Source organism: Cyclopterus lumpus, chromosome 23, assembly GCF_009769545.1.
Source record: "Cyclopterus lumpus isolate fCycLum1 chromosome 23, fCycLum1.pri, whole genome shotgun sequence".
Classification (NCBI taxonomy): Eukaryota; Metazoa; Chordata; class Actinopteri; order Perciformes; family Cyclopteridae; genus Cyclopterus; species Cyclopterus lumpus.
This window is the reverse complement of record NC_046988.1, coordinates 8,428,576-8,453,510: the sequence shown is the minus strand read 5'-3', so window position 1 is coordinate 8,453,510 and position 24,935 is coordinate 8,428,576. Positions and strand designations below refer to the sequence as shown.

General features: G+C 41.2%; 1 protein-coding gene and 17 non-coding genes across 18 annotated transcripts in view; all 18 read right to left on the bottom strand.

The window, feature by feature from the left end:
• LOC117726370 (ELKS/Rab6-interacting/CAST family member 1-like) overlaps positions 1-24,935 on the bottom strand; it is a 157,376-nt gene that overhangs the window by 3,321 nt on the left and 129,120 nt on the right. Inside the window, exons 20-21 of the mRNA XM_034526610.1 lie at positions 18,928-19,035; positions 12,581-12,766 (exon numbers count right to left, since the gene is read on the bottom strand). Coding sequence (XP_034382501.1) covers positions 12,581-12,766; positions 18,928-19,035 — 294 coding nt within the window. The remainder of the gene's footprint in view (positions 1-12,580; positions 12,767-18,927; positions 19,036-24,935) is intronic.
• trnak-cuu lies at positions 20,137-20,209 on the bottom strand. The gene has a single exon. It is a non-coding gene; the product is annotated as a tRNA-Lys (tRNA).
• Positions 20,302-20,412, bottom strand: trnal-caa. The gene is made up of 2 exons: positions 20,375-20,412; positions 20,302-20,347 (listed from the first exon to the last, which is right to left on the bottom strand). It is a non-coding gene; the product is annotated as a tRNA-Leu (tRNA).
• Positions 20,681-20,753, bottom strand: trnak-cuu. The gene has a single exon. It is a non-coding gene; the product is annotated as a tRNA-Lys (tRNA).
• On the bottom strand, positions 20,846-20,956 carry trnal-caa. The gene is made up of 2 exons: positions 20,919-20,956; positions 20,846-20,891 (listed from the first exon to the last, which is right to left on the bottom strand). It is a non-coding gene; the product is annotated as a tRNA-Leu (tRNA).
• On the bottom strand, positions 21,225-21,297 carry trnak-cuu. Its single transcript has one exon. It is a non-coding gene; the product is annotated as a tRNA-Lys (tRNA).
• Positions 21,390-21,500, bottom strand: trnal-caa. Its single transcript has 2 exons — positions 21,463-21,500; positions 21,390-21,435 (listed from the first exon to the last, which is right to left on the bottom strand). It is a non-coding gene; the product is annotated as a tRNA-Leu (tRNA).
• trnak-cuu lies at positions 21,769-21,841 on the bottom strand. The gene has a single exon. It is a non-coding gene; the product is annotated as a tRNA-Lys (tRNA).
• trnal-caa lies at positions 21,934-22,044 on the bottom strand. Its single transcript has 2 exons — positions 22,007-22,044; positions 21,934-21,979 (listed from the first exon to the last, which is right to left on the bottom strand). It is a non-coding gene; the product is annotated as a tRNA-Leu (tRNA).
• trnak-cuu lies at positions 22,313-22,385 on the bottom strand. The gene has a single exon. It is a non-coding gene; the product is annotated as a tRNA-Lys (tRNA).
• trnal-caa lies at positions 22,478-22,588 on the bottom strand. The gene is made up of 2 exons: positions 22,551-22,588; positions 22,478-22,523 (listed from the first exon to the last, which is right to left on the bottom strand). It is a non-coding gene; the product is annotated as a tRNA-Leu (tRNA).
• Positions 22,857-22,929, bottom strand: trnak-cuu. The gene has a single exon. It is a non-coding gene; the product is annotated as a tRNA-Lys (tRNA).
• Positions 23,022-23,132, bottom strand: trnal-caa. Its single transcript has 2 exons — positions 23,095-23,132; positions 23,022-23,067 (listed from the first exon to the last, which is right to left on the bottom strand). It is a non-coding gene; the product is annotated as a tRNA-Leu (tRNA).
• trnak-cuu lies at positions 23,401-23,473 on the bottom strand. The gene has a single exon. It is a non-coding gene; the product is annotated as a tRNA-Lys (tRNA).
• trnal-caa lies at positions 23,566-23,676 on the bottom strand. The gene is made up of 2 exons: positions 23,639-23,676; positions 23,566-23,611 (listed from the first exon to the last, which is right to left on the bottom strand). It is a non-coding gene; the product is annotated as a tRNA-Leu (tRNA).
• Positions 23,945-24,017, bottom strand: trnak-cuu. Its single transcript has one exon. It is a non-coding gene; the product is annotated as a tRNA-Lys (tRNA).
• Positions 24,110-24,220, bottom strand: trnal-caa. Its single transcript has 2 exons — positions 24,183-24,220; positions 24,110-24,155 (listed from the first exon to the last, which is right to left on the bottom strand). It is a non-coding gene; the product is annotated as a tRNA-Leu (tRNA).
• trnak-cuu lies at positions 24,489-24,561 on the bottom strand. The gene has a single exon. It is a non-coding gene; the product is annotated as a tRNA-Lys (tRNA).

Genomic DNA, 24,935 nt, shown 5'->3' with positions numbered 1-24,935 from the left:
GTCATGTCAATAAAACCTTTTGAAGATTAATTGCATTTTTTAGTGTAGTTCATAGTACAACACAATGTAATCAATACATACAAAATAATACGTAGACATTTTTCATGCAATAAAACAGATTATTTACTGAATATGTACATTATTTATTGACATACGTGTTATAATCTCCTTGTAGTACGTACTGTGCTCACAGAAAAGTGAGTCACTGTACGCTGACATGAAGCCTGATAAACAGCAATCAGTCCTGTGAAGTATTTGCAAAAACTATTTTGGAATGACAGGAGGAGAGTGAAGACAGAGGAGAACATTGAGGGAGAAGTGAACAGAGAGTGAGTGAAAGAGGAGGTGAAGGAGTGCGAAGCTATGTAAGAGAGGCAATGAGGCTCTACCACTTCATCTGTGCAAGTGTGTGAGTTTGCAATACTTTACTATTCATAATGCACAAACATCCTCGGGCCAATATCCTCATGTGTGTTTGCATATAGTTCAACTTAATGACTCTGCATTTTAGTTGCAATTCCCCAGAAAAACACGGCAGTAAAGATTAGATCGTGAGACGATTGAGAAGAGATAAATGGTTTAGTGTGTGCGTGTGTGTGTGTGTGTGTGTGTGTCTTCTGCTGTCTGTCGCGCGGCCTTGACCTAAACCAGAGAGACGCTTGAAAAGGGCATTGAAAAATCAAGATTAAATGGGTCAAATGCAGGGTTGATACTGCCATATACATAAAACAGGATCATATAGATACAAGATATTATCAGTTGCAGCACCGACTGCATTATCCATAACTCACAGTTTAAAATGTGGTATCGGTGCAGTTTAAATTAAAGAATCAATAAGGGATGTTGACGTTTATCTGGACTGCCGCTCGTGTCCTTTTAGTACGACATTAGTACATTAAACTAAGGAATCACATCGTGCTACCATTGTTCACGTCAGCATCCGATGGCTTTGAGGTTTTAATGACCTAGATATCTACTGTAAGACACAGTTTTAGAAACATGACCAGTTTGTTGGCCAAATACCAGTAAATTATTGTTTAGTTTGTGAGCCCTTAAAATGAAGCAGTGTCTTCTAGCGTTCCCTTGTCACAGATTTAATGTGTCTACAAGCTTTGAGCCGCTCTAGCAAAGAAAGCTTTTCCAACAAAACACATTTTAATTTAATTTGAATAGTTTTTTGGAAAAAAAACTATCCTAAGCAAAGATTAGAGATAAGTTAGAAAAAGTGTAAACAATTTGAATCTTTTAAAAATGTTTCCATTATTCATCTAGCAACACAGGTTGAGAACCACTGATCTAAGCTAGTTACTTGCCAGTCAGTGGCCGGACCCCGAGAAGAAGCAGTTCTGCAAAAAGCTCCTTAAAAGGTTTGTTTTTAGATATTGTGGTTAAACTGAAGACATGCTTAAAGCCTGGCTGACTGCTTGCTCTAATGGACTTTATTGCAAAGCTGCGTCTAACAGAGTCTCCAAATACTTAAATCATTACAGTTAACCTGTAGGGGAAAATGTTCTCTTAACTGATATAAATAACGGCCAAAACTAGAAAAATAAGTCACAGTTTTACTCTGAAAGTAATCATAATTTAATCCTCCGTCAGCACGTTGCAAAGTAATAAACTTCCTCTCTTGCTACATTCACTCCCTAACTCATGTATGACCTGGAGGAATTAAATATAAACAAAGTTGTTACAGTTTCCAGTTATGAGGTATACGTTTGGGATGTTCATGTCTCATGCAATCACAGTGTGTGTGGTCAGAGAGAAGTGGGCAGCGTACCAGATTCATGACTTCTGTAAGAGAGTGTGCGTTTGATTGCGAGTGTTTGTGGTAAGGTGTGTGTGTGTGCGTTTGATTGCCAGTGTTTATGGTACGGCGTGTGTGTGTGTGTGTGTGTGTGTGTGTGTGTGTGTGTTTAGGAGATACGTTAGTGTAGGTGCCAGTGGTTTGGGTGTTTGACATGATAGGTGTGTGTGTGAGTGCATGGCATGACGCTAACGTGTATGTTGCAAGCTCAAGTTCTGATTTAGTGTGTGACAGAAAGAATTGTGGGAAGCAGAGAGATAAACTGAGGGAAGGGATAAGACATGTGTGTGTGTGTGTGTGTGTGTGTGTGTGCATGTGTGTGTGTGTGTGTGACAAAGTCAATGTGTGTGTGTGTGACAAAGTCCATGTGTGTGTGTGTGACAAAGTGAGAGAGAAAGGGTTGTTGAAGATGATTTTTACTGCAGCCATTAAAGGTCCATTATTGTAATGGATCATTATCTGCCTTATCAGGGGTTGTGGAGGTGCACACGCACGCACACACACACACACACACACACACGCACACACACACACACAGAGGTTATCAGCTTAAAAATGAGGATGAGGGTAATGTGTGTGTGTGTGTGTACGTACACACTGACCCCTGAACACACATTGCAGGGCTTGAACCTCTTTGCAGAGGAATGCTAATGTTTTCGAAAGAAACCGTAACTCAACAGAGAGAGATAGAGTCGGAGAGATTAACAGAGAGAGAGGGCGACAAATGGGTACTGTAGAGAACGAGAGAGCGTACACATATATGATCTAACTGGAGTGCATGAGCACTTGCAGACACACGTTACAAAGTTACTTGACTACTTTTTTTACATATACAGATGATTCTGAGGGTAGAGGTCTGTTGTTATCTGTTGAACAGAAAACTTCCCTTTGTTTTGACTGATTTAGGGGAAATGATGTTCTATGACGATATCATAGTGAGGCCCACTGACCCACTTCCACACAAAAAAAATGGAACCAAAGGCTTTACAAATAATGTTGTTAATGTTGGATCACAAACGTAGCAATGGGCTCTAATGATTTGACATAAAATAATATAATAAAATGACTATTATGAATATTATTATATATGATTACATTTATTGGAAAAATTAGGTCAGGGACCAAAAAGTTACCTTTCAGTTTTGGGTGCAATTTGAGCGACTATGTGAGAACTCATACATTCTACGATTTAAGTCCTGAACTGTGAGCAACCCCATTCACATGTCCAATTTCCCCCCAAAATAATATTTGCACAAAAAAAACACCAAGATATGCTACATATTTCATCCAATCTTAGCCAACTTTGGTATAAAGAATATTTGTTTGACAATTAATTGTTTAATAGCTTTGAAATATTCCCAAATGTGTTCCAATAACTTCATGTTTGGCTGAACATTAGCACGTAAAAGGTAAAAGAACAAAGTGCAAGTGACAGAGCAACCCTGCTTGGTGGGAAACGTGGAGGGTAGGAAAACAGAAACAGAGGTGAAAAGGTGGAGCGTTTCTGGAAAAAATGAAAAACCTTCATGAAAGACTCTTAAACAAAACCAGCAGGAAGACATAGGGAAAGGAGAGGATGAGGGACAACGTTTGACCTAATATTCCTCAGCAATAGCACCAAGTTGCATGAGTAAAGATAAGATCAGGAGGTTTAAAAAGGCTCCAGACTCCTCAACAGCAGCCCTGAGCAGTGCTAAAGAAACACCATTATGAATAAGAGCAAAGGGATAAAGTATAATAGCCCTATATTGGCTATTATAATCCCTGTCTCTCTTCCTGTCTCTATTCAAACCATTAGGCTCTTACAAGCTTACACTGTATGCGGTCTGCTTTATAAGTTGACCGCTCCACCGCGCCAAACCCAAATGCGCCTGAGCCATGTGACCCAATGTGTGTGAATGAGTGTGTGTGTGCTCCGTCGTCGTTCGTTACAGCTGTAGTCCAGGAAGCTCAGCTTAAAATACTGGCTAACGAGCTGTAGTGGGAATAGAGCTTGAAGACTTGAACCTAAAACTGCTCCTGGAGGACTGAAAAATACTGCACTCTTTTAGCACTAGCAGCTGAAGAAAGAGTGCGAGTGTGGGGCATAGAACATAACTTGGTAATTCCATTTGGTAGCTCATTCAATCAGCCAAAATGAGTGTAGGAACATATTCATATTTTTAAATTTGGCCTCTGGGAGCAGTTAGTTAAGAGGGGATATATTATTAAACCGCCATCCTGTGCCTTGCTCATGAGCACTTGTAGTAATTGACAAGGAAGGGAAGTGTACATCTCCCAACCTGGCCTTTTATTAAGTTCTGTGAGCTTAAATCTATTATTTCTATTCTCCGACATTTACTTTACCACTTATTAGTGCTTATAAGTATGCTAACTACAGGGGAACACCTTCATAGAGAACAGAAGATTATAGGGCATATATATATATATATTTTTTTTAAAGACTTAAACTCTAAATTGGCCCTACAAGGCTGGTCTTACAACACTAATGGCTGCAGAAATAAAGAGCAGAGACAGACTCCAACTTTGACTGCGTATAGGTGTAACCTCCTAGTGGGCCAATCTGAAGAAACAACAACAACTGATACACAGTGTTAAGGTTGTTTAAAAAATAAAAAGGAAGCTTGAGGTTCTTCTAAAAAAAGCTGACCCAAAGATAGATATCAGAAGTATCAGTGGTTTATTTTGAGTATGTGGCCAATAATCAAATTTGGAAACATAACTGAGGGAAAGAGATATGAAGTACACTTACAGGCTGCTGATACAAAATGTTCAGCATGTTCAAACCAAGACAGAATTTCCCTTTAAACAACATCTTTGGTGAAAAACAATATTTTTACAAACTATTTTACTATCCTATAAAAAGCTCCCTATCCGTGCGGCTTGCTCGTTCACCCAAACATAATCGGAGCCAAACCATAAAGCCACCTGCTAATATATCATTTTAATATAATGTTTAAATGAATATAAAAGACTGGAGGCAGGGTAGAGAAGAAGAAATGGTGTCTTGCATAATATAGCAATCATATAACCTGCCAGTAACTGATGTTATTATGGTTAAGGGAGCCATCGTCTCCAAAATGATCGTTAAAACACATTTACGAATACATTAATATTAAGACGTATAATAAAATGTTAAAAAGCAAGTCGTAACAAACAAGACGACCAACCACTCAGTTTACACAACCAGTTTCTATTCCACCGTTTTCTTAATATTCCCATCCTGTCCACTTATATGGCATTAAAGCATTTTGAAGTGCCTGAACTTTATTCAGTGTCGGTAAAAGTCTCAATGATTGTTAGCTGTCCATGAAGGAACAACTGAGGAGAAATATGTGAATGGCATGCCATCGTGAAGATTTAACAGCTTCAGATAGAGACCAGAAAAGTGTGAGAGAAGTTGAGTTACCATCACTGGCTTGTTTTCCCATTATAGACAACAGAGGACAGAGAGACAGAAAGGTAGAGGATGGAAAAGCAAGGCAGTGAGCTGAGAGAGTGTGACAGCGAGTCAGAGAGAAAGGAGGAAGGAGATTGATCAAGAGTGAGTGACACTAGCAAAGGAGAGACGGAGTGGGAGAAACCGCGAAATAAGACAGAAGGATAGGAAAAGAAAGAGAGTGAAGAAATCAAGAGGAGGGGGAGGAAAGAGTGATGACCAGAGACAGAGGGAGAGATCAAGGAGGAAGGACAGAAAAAAAGACAAATGCATGTAAAAAGAGGTCGACTGGTAAAGCTATTAAGCCTGGATTCAATAAATCTGCATAAAAACCCAGCAGTCAGTGTGTAATGACCAGTGAAGGCCTGTGCGAGTGTGTGTGTGTGTGTGTGTGTCATTGGGAAATGGGCACTGAGATCGGACATGTGCGTCTGACTGTCTCTCCCTTTGTCTGTGTTGCTTAGTGTGTGTTCCCGGTGTGTGTGCCTAATGGTTGCCGAGGACCTCAGCGTTGTATTTAGAGAGAAAACAATCATCCTTGGAGCAGGAAGCAGAGCGGCCTAATGAAAGCCGAGAGACCCCAGACCACATCGCAGCACAAATGGATGGGTCTGACTATAGACAAACCTCCCTACTCCACCTCCTCCACCCTGTCTTCCCTCCACTCTACCCTTACAATTTCACTCGCACGTAGACAAAAACACTTTCCCTTTGCAATATGGTGGCTGCTTGATATGGTCTATCAGGCCCATCATACATCTATGACATTATCAAACTGTACACCTCAGCCCGTCCACTCCGCTCTGCTAGTGCCAAACAGCGCATTTGAGCATAATTCTTGCAAAGGAGTGATTTTTACCCAGCAGAAGCCAAGTTATTTCAATGCAGAGGCCTAATCAATAAATATCCAAGCTGTGTGGACATGCAATGCCTATCCAGAAATGTCTTAACATTTGTTATTTGTTCATTTCTCTTTCAAGTCTTTCAAAGTAGTCAAGTCCATGTTCATATTAGCACGCCTGAAAACAAGTATCACATGACTATTCGGGTCCCGGAACAAACAGGCAGTAGGTTGGTTGCTCAGTTCCAGAAAATACAGTATTATAGTACTCTTTATTAATAAAAGGTTGGGCTCGATACTTAAGATCTTCCTCTATAATCTTTATTTTTCATTTTTATACTTCAATAGTCACAGAATTGTAAATGTTTAAATGATATTGAAGAGGGTTAGGACATTACTAAACTGGAAGATGTCCTGCAATAAATAAACCCTATTCATCACTTATCATCATTTAAATGGAACAAAAATTAGCACAAAGTAAGGAGGGATCAAACAATGTGTTGCATTGTTTAATAAAAAGCTCTGGATTCACTTCACATGATGGGTTAAAACATACATTTTGTTCAAAATCTGCTGACCGATGCAATGTTGTGGTTGATGTGCTGACATGATATCTTTTATTACTTTTATTATATTATATTTTTTCATTGTGCATTGTATTGTATCTTCTGTTCTGTTACATATAATGAGAAACATGAGAGACAACGATGGCAACAGGATTTTTGTCAAGCAAACATGTGGCAAGCGCACGCACATCAAATAATAATAATACCCATTTTGTATTATCACTAGGGTTGTTGAAGTCACATTCACAGAGACACACATTCAGCCTATCTGTACAATTGTAATACTGTAGTCGCCCTCTATCTCTGATGTTTACATTTAAGCTCTGCCCTTTCCTGTTCCTGTATCTCCTGTCAATCAGAATGTACCCAATCAGTGACCTTGAAACTGCGAGGGCTCGTCACACACAGACACAGAAACACATAGTTGCTTTGTAGTCTGCCAGTCTGCACAGGGCATCAGCTTGCCACAGGGCATCAGCTTGCCACAAGGCATCGGGCTGCAGAGCTGAAACAACAATGTTTGAGTATCGGCTACATGTGAAACCTAAAGAGTTGTATTTTACAAAGCAAGGCAAGACAAGCTTTATTCATATAACATTTCAGAACTTTTAACTAAGTCGTTATGTCAAATATTTCGTCAGATTTGCCTACGTTAATTTGACCGTATAGGAATTACTATTGCACAAAGCAGCATTTAAAGTCACCAGCAGCATACTGGTGTTGTTTTCCTGCTTTGGAAGTTAGTTATAAAGTCATTTGATTCACTTTACTTGACTGAACAGCTGCCAGGCTCTGTGAGACACCCTGTCGTATAACCTTTCAAATGCATGTACGGCAAGCCAAAGAGAAAATACGTATTCCCTTCTTTCATTTGGAGATCAGGCAACAACAATGACATTTGAAGTCTGTAAACGTGCGACACTTTCCTCCATTACAATGACTTACAGAGTTGTAAATATGTGGTCTCAATTTTCACTGAGGTTTCTGCAGCTTGAGTTGGCTCAGAGACGCATGCAGTCATTCCCGGGGAGCAGTCCTTGGTTTAGCAGATAGAGGGTTTTGGGCTGACAATTCATACAGGTTTCATAAGAGCAGCAATATAATGTCAGACTGAGCCAATAACACTTAATATGTGTTTTTTTTTTACAATACCAAACTCACGCAAATGTACACGTGCATAGACTCAAATGGACTCACAGACGCAAACACACACTTGAGCGTTCATGCATACAATAAAATTTGATAGCCTTTCACGTACGTATATGCGTACACACACAAACAGGGGATTTCTTATACCTTCACACTTCAGGCCAGAGAGGTAGACATAGGCCAGAGAGAGAGAGACGTCCTCTGTCTGTGTGTGTGTGTGTGTGGAATATGATGCCAGTTCTCTCAGTGCTCATTAGAGACGTCATTGAGCCATAAAGGTTATTATTATGACTATGGCACAAAAAACAGCTCTTTTAGTAAAACTTCACTTTTGGAATCAGTGTTACTTTTCAAGTTCAGTTGAGGTTAAAGAGAGACATAGAAACAAATACACGGGGACACACGACCAGGCTGGTACAGAGCTGGTACCTTTCAATACCAGTCAAACCATGCCATGTTAAGACCTACTGAATTTTATAAGTTTATTTCTTCACTGATGTCAGTCGTACCAACTATTAGTACTGAAGCTACACAAGAAAGGATTCGGACATTCAAATGTCAACTTTAACAGAATATGATGTCCTGCTTTGGCAGGTCAGAAAAAGAAAAAAAATGCGGTAAAACAAGACACAAAGCATCTTTACAAATTAGTAAATCAATAAGCTGCATTTCCCAAGGTTCACTATTTTTGTTTTTTTCTTCCAGCAGTTTTCTGTTCAAATATTTGCGAATTAGCACAAACAGCTGAGGCTGATCAAGTCATCCTCTGGGGTACAAAAATGTGCGCACCAAATTGAATGGCAATGCATCCAATCACTTACAAACACAAATGTCAACCTGACGGTGGCGCTAGAGAAAAAGTAATTAGGACCGATCCTCTCAGGGAAGAGAGTACAAAGTAGGAGGCCGATCGACATTGGCATCCTTACAGCAACGCTGCTAAAAACGTCTTCTCCAGTAAAAGCTTTGCTGTTGTCTATTTTTCCTTTTTATGCTTTAATAGTCACAGAAATGTAAATGTTTCAGTGACATTGAAGAGGGTTAAGAAATTACTAAACTGGAAGATGAGCTGCAATAAATAAACCCTGCTCATCACATTTATATGGAACAAACATTTGCATAAATTAAGGAGATCGCAAAGAATATGTTTCATTGTTTAATAAAAAGCTCTGCATTCACTTCAAATGATGGGTTAAAACATGCATTTTGTTTAAAATCTGTTGACCTGTACAGTGTTGTGGTTGATGTGCTGACATAATATCTTCATGAAACAACCTGAAACATGTTGAGAAAAACACTTTTGCGGTTTTGAAAAAGTGTCAGTTGACATCTTGATTTACACTGCATCCTTAAAAACACAGTATGTGGATAGTTTGGTCTATCTTTTACGAGATTTTGTTGTTGAATTCTACTTTTTAGGAGTTTAGTTTTTCAGAACTGTCAAACCTACCTCCAGTAGTGCGATCAGTTTATCTTCTGAGCACAGGAAGCAGGGATTGCCCTCCGTAAGGCCTGAGTTTACTGCTGAAGCTCTTGAAGGGTTTCTCGCTCTTGATGCAACCAGTTATCTGTACTGGGAGCTGCCCTGTTGATAAAGGCTTACTTGTTCTCTCCCACTACCCTTTCCTGGAACATGTGAGCCATACTACTTTGTCGGCCTTGCTCCAGTTTATCAGAAAAGAAGAGAGTTACTTTAGTATAATGTTTGAGCAGACTGTCAGGTATACGAGCTCCCAGTGGTCATTCATGTTAATGCATGTGTGGGCATTGAATATGTAGGTTTCCGTGTGTGTGTGTGTGTGTGTGTGTGTGTGCGTCCATGTATCTGTCCATGTGTGTTTTACATGCTATTTTAGTATGATCCTAAAGGCTTTACAGAGTTCCATGCATTTTAACAGAGCCAGGGAGAAGCTTGTAAAACACACACATACACACACACACACACACACACCTACACACACCTACACACACCTACACACACACACACACACACACACACACACAAACACACACACACACACACACACACACACACACACACACACCACAAGACAGAGAAGAGAGGCTGGCACACTGGCACATGGCCGCCTGGAGGGAGTCTGTGTGTGCATTAAGAGGGTCAGCCAGGGCGATGGTGACACATGATGAAGGAAAACGGGAAACGCGGGCCTCAATAAAAGACAGGCAGTGTGTGTCTGCGATTGTGTGTAGGCAGGGTCGGGGTCTAAAGCAAACACATGGCGCCGAGTGGCACTGCCTGGGTACGGGCGGGATTTGACGGAGAGAGGCAGAAAGATCCTGATGTCTTTAAGGGAAACATCTCACCAAACAAAACAAAAAAAGAGAGAATAAAGAACCTTTAGCATTTGGCAAACTCTCTCGCTCTTCCACCGACACTGACACGTAGTAATTGAGATGGTGCGAGTAAAAGGTAATGGTGATGGAGGCACTTAAGAGGAAAAATAAGGGCAGGAGGAATGGTCTTCCGTAGGGGAAAGAAAAACACAAAAGCCTGAAGAAAGAACGAAACTGAGAGAGTGATGGCAGGAGAGAACGTGATGAAGAGAAGCAAAGTTGTGAGTTTTCATCCAAAAGTCAAAACCTTAGAATCAAAGTCCCGTAACCATTCAAATGAACTTTGACAGAACAATTCAACGAGCACTCCTTTAAATGAACTCGTTGTTGGTTTTATATCTCATTTTGATTATTTTACGTTAATCACACATGCTGTTTTCATGCCATTCACAATGACTAAAATTCCCAAACCGTAACAAGTAGTTGGCTAAACTTAACCAGCCCTAATCCAGCAAATCAAAGTAGGAGTAATTTTGCAGCATCATTTTGGAGGACATGATCAATATTGTCCTTGTCCAATGTTGCAGATATGTTGCAACTCTATACTATGCTAACTTACCTCCAAAGAGGGTGTGATGTACTATCGTACTCTGAAACCAGACTCACTCCACCCGGCTCACTCTCTGCTCAGACACAAACAATGCTCATACAACCTGAGACACAGCAGAGCGGACAACCATCATCACCCATAGAACACGCTTCTTCAACAGCTTCTTCCCGGCCACAGTCAGACTGATGGCAACACAAAACCACTGAAATATGCTCAATAACCCAACACTACCTCACTACACTTAAGTGCAATATGTGCCATTTTATTACTTAAAACTATATCATTTAAAACAGTCTAATTTAAAACTGTACCCCAAACTGTACATATTAGCGCCTCTCTTGTCCATGTACATAGTACCAGCCTTCTGTATAGTGTTTTCCTTTATATTTTGTATTTTTCTCTTCTTTCTTATAATATAATGTTATTTCTTAAACGTTGACTCGGAGAGCCCTGCATAAGAGTTACAATGTGTCTGGACTGTTGGTCCAGGCACAAATGGCAAATAAAAATCTTGAATCATGAATCATTGTTTCGCAGTAATGTGTAAGTGTAAGTGATTTGTGTCGAATTGGAGAGATCAGCCTTTTAGGATCTTTTTTTGTCTCCGTTGTAAATTGGGCATGGTTTGGTTTAAATGTTTTTAATATTTTAAAATGTTTTTCTAAATATAAAAGGTAGGAATGAAATACGGCCGGGTAGTTGGTTGGTTGTCTAAAAGCACTTCATCTTGTTAGATAAGCTTTCACAGCAGCCTGCCCACATGATTACTTTTAATCCAGAGTAAGTTTTTCTTTAAAAAATGTGGATCAGTGGCCTCCAGACCACAGATTACTGTCTGCATTTAGGCCGATGATGAAAAGTGCGTAGAGTAATTGTCTCTCTGTGAAAGTGTATCTGTGCCTTTAATGTAGACAGGGATTAAATGATCTCTTAATTCATTGTATTCAAAGTTTATTTAAAGTGACACCACACCATACCGTACTATATTTGAAGCACTCAGACAAACATACATTTCCCAGCATTAAGACATACAATAGGGCTTTCATGAGGACTGTAGGAAACTAGTCCTGCTGTACCCCAACCACACACTCTGTCACATTGCTCTGTGAGTATGTGTGTGTGTCTAGAGTTACCGTTTTTCAATGTATACCACATGTAGCGACCATGTATCGCTTGATATGTTTTCAATATGGAGGTAAAAGACGAGCGAAAGACAGAGAGACATGGGGAAGCCATACCACAACATTTTTTAATTTAATAATATACTCCTTATATTCAATATGTGAAAACACAACGGGTTACCATGACAATGATCTACATCAAGGCGATCAGTCAGGCCAACTTTCCTTAAGCCTCACCTTTCTGTATGCTCACTTCCCTTTTCTTTGCTCTCCTCCCACTCTTAGACGACAACTCTTTCGACAGTTAAATAGTAAATAAGCTCCTCTCTCCTCACTACACATATGAACAAACCTTCCTCCTGCTGCCAAAAGCTCAAAGCAAAGTTTACTCCCTGTAAAATAAAACGTCTGAAACAGTATTTGTTCTGCGGCCAGGAGCTTGTCGTCAGGTGACCCGCTGGAGTAAATCGTTTCAATAATGTCAAAGGCAGCGCCAAAAACCTGCCAGACCGACCAGTGTGTGACACACACACATCCACAGTTACGGGGACGCGCACGCACACAGCGAGAACAATGCCACACACTCACACATCATCACATCACACAAGCAAGCTCACAAACACACACGCTGGCTGATTTTTAGGATTTCATAAATTGCGAGCGACAAAATGTCCTCCCTTTATTCCATCGCAACATTTCCCCCTCATGTTTTAGAAGTACACACAGACACAGAAGACGCACACAAAGGGTCTCACCTGTTCCTGTGTCATGCTGTGCACCTGCGTATGCCAGGAAGCGGAGTCAGAGCGGTGATAGGCGGGGGGCGGGGCGAAGTCCTGCAGTATGATTGGGTCTCGTTCCTGACACAGAGAGGTCAGGTGGCTGATGTACAGCTTCAGTTTACTGCGATTCTGATTGAGATCCAGGAGAGGAGAGAGAATCTGGAGGAGGATAGAGGTGATAGGGGACAAAAATTAGAGGGATTAATTTTATTGTACACAAAATCAAGGTCAATACTGCCTATGATAATTGTTTAAAATATTTTACCACATTAGAAACACACAAGGTCTTACAAGAGATAGAAAGTGGTCTGAGAGCAGTAAATACTGTTAGTCATTATTATTTTTAAAAAATATGTATTCATTATAATGCTGGCCTAAGTATAACAATGTATGCTCTCCATTTAATAACATATAATTTTTCGGGTCACATACCTTCTACAGGCATAAAGGGGAGAGAGAAATAAAAAAAATAGACATTCAACTAATTACCCTAATGCAAAACATTCATTCGATATACAGAGTACTTGAGTTTACTTCATAGAGAGTTGTGAATTAAAATGTCACACTTTCATCATCATGAATCATCATAATTTTGCGTGATTAGATTTTTTTGTGTGGTGTTATTGGTATAAATTGAACACTTAAAATTAGGACACAACATACTTCGTACAAAGCCAAACTAGCATTAGAGTTGGGCTAATTCAAGCACATAGGATAAGGCAGGATGAAAACAGACATGGAAATGGAGAGATGACAGCGAATGGGATGTTTTACGTAAAAGAGTCACAAAAAGTTAAAAAGGAGCCTGAATACTGTGAGAAGAAGTGATGAAGGCACATTTCTTCAATTTTTGATTTGCACGATAGGAAAGCTGCTATTTGAAAAACTATTCTAAATTAAACCTTTAAGATGCACGGTGAAGCATATTCATCTGTGTTAACCACATTTCTCTGTATCTTCTGACCGAGCCTTTTATCAACAGAGACCAACAACTGCAGTCAACTAACTGCAATGTAGCATTGTCACACAAATTCATTTCTCCAGATTGTATTTAGAGAATTGATCCAGACTACAATCTACAGTTGACAGCTTTGAATCTGATTCCCACGTTTAACGTTTAGTGTGAGTGTGGGAATGAGGGTCAGACGAGCTAAACAGTAACTCCCCCAAGAGACGCAGACACACACAGATAAGACACACAGACAAACGGTTCTCCTTGGGGAATTGAAGGATTTAAGTGCAGAGAAAGCATGTTAAGAGGGCTGTCAGCTTGTATGTGTGTGTTGGTAAAGGATATTCAGTCCCAGCGGGGTCTGTCCACACCCTGTGATGCATGCTCATCATCACTCAGCACACACACAATCACAGGTTTCACGGGAGGATCCATTCACTGTCTGTTCTCCAATCTTGTGTTCATTATCGTTCTCTCTTTACCATTTACTGGAGATGCAAGAGTTGCAAATGTGTCATCTGTTTTGACTTGCGTTGTATTCTTCATGCATTTAATTCAGTCATCCGTCAAAATACTTGTTTGCACTGACTCTCTGTGTTCTGATTTTCAGTCAGTATGAATTGTGTCATATTTAAAAAAAATACTTGTCTGCAGGTATTTGTTGAAACTGTATAACAGAAGCCTCCAGCCTAGTTTAAGCACTGTGAATGGAGTTTTAAACTGCACAGAACCATAGTAACCATACTGACACTCCCTGCCACTTCAGCTCACTTGGCTTAGCTCACCTAAGCCAAGCATGGGTTGAACTGACAACAAAAGATTACTATTATAGAGACACATTTTTTCGCTTTGGTGGCCATTTTGCATAGATGAAATAGAGAAATATAGCATGATAAGAAAGACATTAATATATAAAATAACAGAGACCTTGTCGTATAAAGTGACTTTAATGCTCTCATTTATTTCATGTTGTATTTAAAATGACTGATGGAAGAAAAAACTAACAAAAAACAAATCAAGAAATATATCTATCAGACACACAGCTTTAACATGTTTTCTAAATCTGAAAGCCAGCCTCAACTGTCAAAACAGTGACTAAATAAAAACTGCAGATTGATCATGTCCGAATATGACATAACTATATCTATCCTGGCAAACAAACTAGATGTGGGTGTTTTTTGTGAGGGAAAAATAATGTATACCACGCTCTTCCCCAGCAGCATTGCTGCGACAATGACAGCTGACAGTAAATCAAAGTAACTGTCACTTTTGATTCTGAGTCCTTATTTACTGCAAACACAACACACTCTCACGCACACATTAGGTGTATTTTTTTGCCCATCTCCTCTGCTGTGTTCATGAGTGGATACCTTCATGACAAACCCAGTGTACATACCCACACAGTACACAGACACAAACACATTGCGACACAGAAAAGGGATCTTTATCAAAGTTGTAAATAGCTCTAGTTACAGTATTTTCCAGAGAGGACCTGCCAGTAGGTTACAGTCCATTACGAAATGCATTACTGGACATTTCCCTCCGGAGGAGAGAGGGAAACGGAAAGAGAAGCAAGGAGAAAATGATAGAGTTGAAGGCTGCAGGGATCCAACACATTCTGCATTTCACAACACCTCTGTTGCTGTATGTTATGATGTATGCCGATAGCAGTAAAGCAACAAGGACGTTATTGCTGCGAGGCTGTCGTGTTATATGCCAATATGTGAACACATCTCTTAAAATCTGGCTTTAATGCTTTAAAAACATACTCAACATATGTTCAACAGCTGTTCCCTCACACTTTCTAATCCAGACTATACTGTCAGAAAGCTTGAAAAAAAAGAGGACTGTGCACACTTTCCAGACCTGCAGCAAAGCTCTGTGGATCAAATGCAAGACAAATTAGAAACAGACATAAAGAATGGAAGGAATGATGGCAATATAAGGAAGACATTTAGAGAGAAATAACGCCAGTGTTTTCTTTCCCTTTTCCAAGAAATATGGAATGACTAACAGAAACAAATATTTAACAATAAGCCTGAATTTATACCAGTAATAATAATATGAAAAACAAAAGTAACACTAACTTCTAAAAGTCTTTGCAGGACTTGAAGCCTTTGGATTTATTTATTTTATTAAGTTGTACAATATATATGTGCCTACATGTTTTTATTGTATTTCACAACCTGCAATGGTCAACATATGCAGCGTGCATGTGTTTAATGAGTCCACAGAGTTTTTCAATGTCTTACTGTTCTATGAACCAATCCCAATGGAGCCATCATTTTATACGCCTCTGTGTGTGTGTTTGTGCCTCTTTATTAGCCTCCCATGCCTGCCTACGAGATTCTTACTATGCAATGAAACAAGACCAATGAGGGACATTCAGCTAGCCCCACTCACAGGCCACGTTTAAAAAAAAAATTCTACAGCCACGTTATACAATGATATATATCATATCATCTCATATAACTAATAACCCAATTATGTTCTCTTTAATCACAAAGTGATCACACAGTTTTCTGACTGTTAAGTAAAAACTAACTCCACAAACATAACAGTAATTAGTAATTAATAATTAACATCAACAGTAATGTCATGTCAAAATTAAATATTTTTTGTTGCCTTCAGTGTAGCACTAATGAAAAACAATTCATACAGATCAACTTTGTGAGATCCTGTTTGATATAACAAATCAGAGCTTTGCGTCGTTAATCATTAACTCATTTTTTAAGCATTGAAAAACCTCACCAACTAAAACACTGAACTCCTTTATAAAAGAAACATTTTCCCCTCTTCCCTGTCTTTTTTCACTGGTGCATCCAAGACCACTGACGACCATATAAAATGCAATATACCATAAAGAGCTCCTCGACAATGCTGAGTGTGTGTGAGTGCTCTCCTGTGTTTCAGTTTTTTCTGAAGCATTTCATTCGCCAACGGTCGAACAGAATTCCCTTATTGAAAGAGACACAATCCCTCACAGTTCTTATGTAATGTGCTATGGCAAATTACCCGCCTTACACACCAAGGAGAAGTGTGTCTGTACTGTAAATGTGAATACTCATGAAGAAATATAGAAAAAGAGACTGACTGACCTGCCTCTTTCAGCAGGGAGGTACTACCGCAAATTAATAACCAGGGTCGAACTTAGATCCACTGTTGAACTTTTGGGCTTTTAGCATCCCAAAGGGAAATCCCACTGGTGGAACTGAGCTGCCCCTAAAACCAGCATGTGCTACTCATATGTGGTGTTGCCTCCATTGACCTGTCAGTAGATCAAACCATTTTACTAATGTGAAACCAAACATAAAAGATACTTTCAGAATTACATAATTTCCAAATAACTTTACAAGAATTTGACAAGAACAAGTGACGTTAGCTTTTCAGATCGTCCACATGTATTGACAGCGAATTATTCAAGACAATTGTTGAAACATAAAAATTTGCATTTGAAAAGCAAGAAGTGAAATATTTTCTATAAAGAAAGACTTTATTCTTCATTAGATGTGTTAAGATCGATTTGTAGCATTATGTGTTTTACACCGCAGCCTACAACAAACATCCCAAGTTCAACACATCCAAAGGACAGTGATTGTATAGGTGGACAACTCTTTGTTAAGTCTGTATTACTCCCCACTATAGACAGGGTAAACTACAACACACTCGTCCCGGCTGGCATTTGAGTCTACGGTCTAAAACCTGGCTGCCCAGCATGGGGATCGAACCTCATTAAGGCTCATGCTCTACCGACTGAGCTAGCAAGCTTGCTGCAAGCAATGGGAAAAAGGCTCAGATTTCAAGGCATAGTTACTATCATGTGCTGTGTAACAGCAACAACCACAAATGTTGTGGGTCCAGGTGACAGTGGACACTGTATGCTGATATAGGTCCAGAGAAAAGTAATGGATGAGTGTGCAGACCAAAACACCTTCATCAAACGTGGGACTAGAACATTGTACCCTGAGATTGATATGTTGTACAGTATTATTCAAGAAAATCGTAGAAACATTAAGATTTGCATTAGAAAAGTGACAAATTAGGTTTTTTTTGTCTTAAGAATGACTTAATTCTAAATAAGATGTGTTCAGATTGATTTGAGTGTTTTCAGTTCTTGCTTGGCTTAAAGGTTGTCAAACATGTGCGATGAATATAATGTGGGCCTTAAAAATACTAGAAAGCCCCATTGTATAAATGAAAAACAGTAACGGTCAGTGTCAAGAGAAATATTCCTCTTTCATCATTCCTAAAAAAAACTTGACTTTATTTATTATTTTGGCAAAGCAACAGCTTTCTTAAATCTTCCACTATATCCCACACATAAAGTAGGTCCAGCTGAGAAAAAGCATGTCCTAAAAGAAGACTAAGACTAATATATGATGCCAATAAAATCCAATAAGAAAACAGATGCACTTATTAACAAGCGCATCAGTAAAAAAGAGGTAGACTATTTTCGACTTACACCCCAGATATTAGGGTACAGGCTTCTTTAAAACAAAAGGTAAAACAGATATATGGTTCTCACTAGTGGCAGCTGGCCAACATAGGGCCACAGGGTCTTGTTCGATGTGTCCTTGAGCAAGACCCTGAATTGCTCCCTGTAGCGGGGTGTATGATTTGCATAAAAGCATCAGCTAAATGAAATGTAATGTAAAAGATGAGATGCTTAAGCACATATTTCAGGAGTTGATTTGAAAGCATTCCTGTTTAGGTAATAAAACCGCTGAGAAAATATATTGGGGTTACTCGCACGAGAGATCAAGAAATGACTAATTTCAACCCAAATTATAAGAGAGAAGGAAAGTCTCAGTGAGAAGAAGAGTTTCAATGGCGAATGTTGATGAAAGAATGGAAGAAAAAATGATATGACAATATCACAACACCAGAACCAGCTCACAAACTCACGGATGAAACAAAAGAAAAGCAAGAATGGAAGACAAATGATGAGCACATCCAAACGTGATCTGATCCAGACAAATAAGACGCTCACCCTTCTGTAAAAAATGGCGCACCGAGAGAGAGAGAAAGAAGGCATGTGGCTCGCTAGGCCCAAATACCCTCCTCATCATCCTATTGGTTAGTTTGGTCCAACCGCAGCGTGAGTTTGGAGAAAGCAGGAAGTTAGTTGGTGAAGCAGAAATTTTGAGTAGAACATCGTAGGCGCAGGAAAAAACGTTGGCTAGTAATAGTTGAAACATATAAAGTAAATTCATGTAATGTTGCAATGCCAGTTCAAATACATGAATGTGTGAGTTTTAGAGCATGCTTTCATCCACATAAGAGTTATGATATTTGGTGTTTTCTGGGAGCTGGGACCATATTTGGAGGTTAACCTCAAGTTAAGTCTCCCTCTGGGCAGAGATCTTACCTGGTCTGGAGAGGGCTTGTGATTGTTGGGCTGCTCTGAGTTTGGAGTGGAGACCTTCAGGTGGTCATCCTCATAGTTGTCCGCCATTAGCTTCATCCGGTTTTGAGTCTACATAGAGCGAAAGAGCCACAAGCAATTAGATCACACACACACACACACACACACGCACACACACACACACCTGAACATCATTTAATGGGGTGTACAAACACACATTTAGAGGAGTACTTTGATCACATCGACATACAGTGTGTAGACTTTTGTCTTTTCTATTTCTTCCCTTTTTCTTTTAACCGTCACTCTCATCTCTCTCTTGTGTACTTTATTCTCTCCTCCTTTCCTTTCCTATCCTCTCTCTTCCTCTCCTGCTGCTTCATCTGTTTCACATGTTGGACTTATACTTTAAGTTTAACAGTGGCCTGGAAAGAGCTAGGGAGTGAGAGAACCTGAGGGAGGGAGTCAGTCTAAATATGTCAGTATTGTACAATCTAAATCCCCTTAGCCTCTCGCTGAGCCCTTCAAGGAACAGCGGCTTAAGCGGGCCAGACTGAGGTTTTGTGTGTGTGCGAGAGGGACAAAACTTTCTGTATATGTTTGTTTGAAAGCTAAATGAAACACAGCATTTTGCAGAAGTGTGTGTGTGAACATGAGGTAGTGGTGCTAAATATGTGTTTGTGGGTAGCACAAGTGTGTGTATGTACATAATTCAAGTTGAAAGTGCCACCTCTGGCATGCAATCAAACAATATTAATTTCCTTGTTTTCTAAAGATGGATCATCATGAAACCACAGAAGTACAGGACCACTTGTAAACAAACAAACGGAACGATCTGTCAGAAGTGGGATTTGAAAACACACCTCCAATAGGAGACCAGAAGCCTCTTTGCTGAGGAAGGAGTCAACCCTTGAGTCTGGCGCCTTAGACCACTCGGCCATCCTGACAGCTGACAAGCTATTCTTGTTTGTACGGAGGACTACTGTTCTAAAAGGTGTACAAAGTGCCATTGGACTTCTGGCCAAAAGTTGTATAGTGCAAAACCGCTTCCAACTGGACTCAAGAGTGCGTCAGGAAACACACAGGTGCAAGACACTTTTGAGAGATTCAATCTATCTACTCTTGCAAAGTCTGTAACAGTTCCATGTATAGTTGTTTTGTTGGGGTAATCGACAACAACTTCATCTGAGGATAAGTCCTAGTCTAAAACATCACAGCCCAACGTGGGGCTCGAACCCACGACCCTGAGATTAAGAGTCTCATGCTCTGCCGTCTGAGCTAGCCGGGCCTCGCACAACAAAAGAAAAGGTTGCGAGTTAGAGCCCCATCTTGGGTGACAGTTGTTTGGACTGAGGGATGAAACCTGCAGGTAAAATGATCTGTCAGAAGTGGGATTTGAACACACGCCTCCAATTGGAGACCAGAAGCCTCTTTGCTGAGGAAGGAGTCAACCCTTGAGTCTGGCGCCTTAGACCACTCGGCCATCCTGACAGCTGACAAACTATTCTTGTTTGTACGGAGGACTACTGTTCTAAAAGGTGTACAAAGTGCCATTGGACTTCTGGACAAAAGTTGTATAGTGCATAACCGCTTCCAACTGGACTCAAGAGTGCGTCAGGAAACACACAGGTGCAAGACACTTTTGAGAGATTCAATCTATCTACTCTTGCAAAGTCTGTAACAGTTCCATGTATAGTTGTTTTGTTGGGGTAATCGACAACAACTTCATCTGAGGATAAGTCCTAGTCTAAAACATCACAGCCCAACGTGGGGCTCGAACCCACGACCCTGAGATTAAGAGTCTCATGCTCTGCCGTCTGAGCTAGCCGGGCCTCGCACAACAAAAGAAAAGGTTGCGAGTCAGAGCCCCATCTTGGGTGACAGTTGTTTGGACTGAGGGATGAAACCTGCAGGTAAAATGATCTGTCATAAGTGGGATTTGAACCCACGCCTCCAATTGGAGACCAGAAGCCTCTTTGCTGAGGAAGGAGTCAACCCTTGAGTCTGGCACCTTAGACCACTCGGCCATCCTGACAGCTGACAAACTATTCTTGTTTGTACGGAGGACTACTGTTCTAAAAGGTGTACAAAGTGCCATTGGACTTCTGGCCAAAAGTTGTATAGTGCATAACCGCTTCCAACTGGACTCAAGAGTGCTTCAGGAAACACACAGGTGCAAGACACTTTTGAGAGATTCAATCTATCTACTCTTGCAAAGTCTGTAACAGTTCCATGTATAGTTGTTTTGTTGGGGTAATCGACAACAACTTCATCTGAGGATAAGTCCTAGTCTAAAACATCACAGCCCAACGTGGGGCTCGAACCCACGACCCTGAGATTAAGAGTCTCATGCTCTGCCGTCTGAGCTAGCCGGGCCTCGCAGAACAAAAGAAAAGGTTGCGAGTTAGAGCCCCATCTTGGGTGACAGTTGTTTGGACTGAGGGATGAAACCTGCAGGTAAAATGATCTGTCAGAAGTGGGATTTGAACCCACGCCTCCAATTGGAGACCAGAAGCCTCTTTGCTGAGGAAGGAGTCAACCCTTGAGTCGGGCGCCTTAGACCACTCGGCCATCCTGACAGCTGACAAACTATTCTTGTTTGTACGGAGGACTACTGTTCTAAAAGGTGTACAAAGTGCCATTGGACTTCTGGCCAAAAGTTGTATAGTGCATAACCGCTTCCAACTGGACTCAAGAGTGCGTCAGGAAACACACAGGTGCAAGACACTTTTGAGAGATTCAATCTATCTACTCTTGCAAAGTCTGTAACAGTTCCATGTATAGTTGTTTTGTTGGGGTAATCGACAACAACTTCATCTGAGGATAAGTCCTAGTCTAAAACATCACAGCCCAACGTGGGGCTCGAACCCACGACCCTGAGATTAAGAGTCTCATGCTCTGCCGTCTGAGCTAGCCGGGCCTCGCACAACAAAAGAAAAGGTTGCGAGTCAGAGCCCCATCTTGGGTGACAGTTGTTTGGACTGAGGGATGAAACCTGCAGGTAAAATGATCTGTCATAAGTGGGATTTGAACCCACGCCTCCAATTGGAGACCAGAAGCCTCTTTGCTGAGGAAGGAGTCAACCCTTGAGTCTGGCACCTTAGACCACTCGGCCATCCTGACAGCTGACAAACTATTCTTGTTTGTACGGAGGACTACTGTTCTAAAAGGTGTACAAAGTGCCATTGGACTTCTGGCCAAAAGTTGTATAGTGCATAACCGCTTCCAACTGGACTCAAGAGTGCTTCAGGAAACACACAGGTGCAAGACACTTTTGAGAGATTCAATCTATCTACTCTTGCAAAGTCTGTAACAGTTCCATGTATAGTTGTTTTGTTGGGGTAATCGACAACAACTTCATCTGAGGATAAGTCCTAGTCTAAAACATCACAGCCCAACGTGGGGCTCGAACCCACGACCCTGAGATTAAGAGTCTCATGCTCTGCCGTCTGAGCTAGCCGGGCCTCGCAGAACAAAAGAAAAGGTTGCGAGTTAGAGCCCCATCTTGGGTGACAGTTGTTTGGACTGAGGGATGAAACCTGCAGGTAAAATGATCTGTCAGAAGTGGGATTTGAACCCACGCCTCCAATTGGAGACCAGAAGCCTCTTTGCTGAGGAAGGAGTCAACCCTTGAGTCGGGCGCCTTAGACCACTCGGCCATCCTGACAGCTGACAAACTATTCTTGTTTGTACGGAGGACTACTGTTCTAAAAGGTGTACAAAGTGCCATTGGACTTCTGGCCAAAAGTTGTATAGTGCATAACCGCTTCCAACTGGACTCAAGAGTGCGTCAGGAAACACACAGGTGCAAGACACTTTTGAGAGATTCAATCTATCTACTCTTGCAAAGTCTGTAACAGTTCCATGTATAGTTGTTTTGTTGGGGTAATCGACAACAACTTCATCTGAGGATAAGTCCTAGTCTAAAACATCACAGCCCAACGTGGGGCTCGAACCCACGACCCTGAGATTAAGAGTCTCATGCTCTGCCGTCTGAGCTAGCCGGGCCTCGCAGAAAAAAAGAAAAGGTTGCGAGTTAGAGCCCCATCTTGGGTGACAGTTGTTTGGACTGAGGGATGAAACCTGCAGGTAAAATGATCTGTCAGAAGTGGGATTTGAACCCACGCCTCCAATTGGAGACCAGAAGCCTCTTTGCTGAGGAAGGAGTCAACCCTTGAGTCTGGCACCTTAGACCACTCGGCCATCCTGACAGCTGACAAACTATTCTTGTTTGTACGGAGGACTACTGTTCTAAAAGGTGTACAAAGTGCCATTGGACTTCTGGCCAAAAGTTGTATAGTGCATAACCGCTTCCAACTGGACTCAAGAGTGCGTCAGGAAACACACAGGTGCAAGACACTTTTGAGAGATTCAATCTATCTACTCTTGCAAAGTCTGTAACAGTTCCATGTATAGTTGTTTTGTTGGGGTAATCGACAACAACTTCATCTGAGGATAAGTCCTAGTCTAAAACATCACAGCCCAACGTGGGGCTCGAACCCACGACCCTGAGATTAAGAGTCTCATGCTCTGCCGTCTGAGCTAGCCGGGCCTCGCACAACAAAAGAAAAGGTTGCGAGTCAGAGCCCCATCTTGGGTGACAGTTGTTTGGACTGAGGGATGAAACCTGCAGGTAAAATGATCTGTCAGAAGTGGGATTTGAACCCACGCCTCCAATTGGAGACCAGAAGCCTCTTTGCTGAGGAAGGAGTCAACCCTTGAGTCTGGCGCCTTAGACCACTCGGCCATCCTGACAGCTGACAAACTATTCTTGTTTGTACGGAGGACTACTGTTCTAAAAGCTGTACAAAGTGCCATTGGACTTCTGGCCAAAAGTTGTATAGTGCATAACCGCTTCCAACTGGACTCAAGAGTGCGTCAGGAAACACACAGGTGCAAGACACTTTTGAGAGATTCAATCCATCTACTCTTGCAAAGTCTGTAACAGTTCCATGTATAGTTGTTTTGTTGGGGTAATCGACAACAACTTCATCTGAGGATAAGTCCTAGTCTAAAACATCACAGCCCAACGTGGGGCTCGAACCCACGACCCTGAGATTAAGAGTCTCATGCTCTGCCGTCTGAGCTAGCCGGGCCTCGCACAACAAAAGAAAAGGTTGCGAGTTAGAGCCCCATCTTGGGTGACAGTTGTTTGGACTGAGGGATGAAACCTGCAGGTAAAATGATCTGTCAGAAGTGGGATTTGAACCCACGCCTCCAATTGGAGACCAGAAGCCTCTTTGCTGAGGAAGGAGTCAACCCTTGAGTCTGGCGCCTTAGACCACTCGGCCATCCTGACAGCTGACAAACTATTCTTGTTTGTACGGAGGACTACTGTTCTAAAAGCTGTACAAAGTGCCATTGGACTTCTGGCCAAAAGTTGTATAGTGCATAACCGCTTCCAACTGGACTCAAGAGTGCGTCAGGAAACACACAGGTGCAAGACACTTTTGAGAGATTCAATCTATCTACTCTTGCAAAGTCTGTAACAGTTCCATGTATAGTTGTTTTGTTGGGGTAATCGACAACAACTTCATCTGAGGATAAGTCCTAGTCTAAAACATCACAGCCCAACGTGGGGCTCGAACCCACGACCCTGAGATTAAGAGTCTCATGCTCTGCCGTCTGAGCTAGCCGGGCCTCGCACAACAAAAGAAAAGGTTGCGAGTCAGAGCCCCATCTTGGGTGACAGTTGTTTGGACTGAGGGATGAAACCTGCAGGTAAAATGATCTGTCAGAAGTGGGATTTGAACACACGCCTCCAATTGGAGACCAGAAGCCTCTTTGCTGAGGAAGGAGTCAACCCTTGAGTCTGGCGCCTTTGACCACTCGGCCATCCTGACAGCTGACAAACTATTCTTGTTTGTACGGAGGACTACTGTTCTAAAAGCTGTACAAAGTGCCATTGGACTTCTGGCCAAAAGTTGTATAGTGCATAACCGCTTCCAACTGGACTCAAGAGTGCGTCAGGAAACACACAGGTGCAAGACACTTTTGAGAGATTCAATCCATCT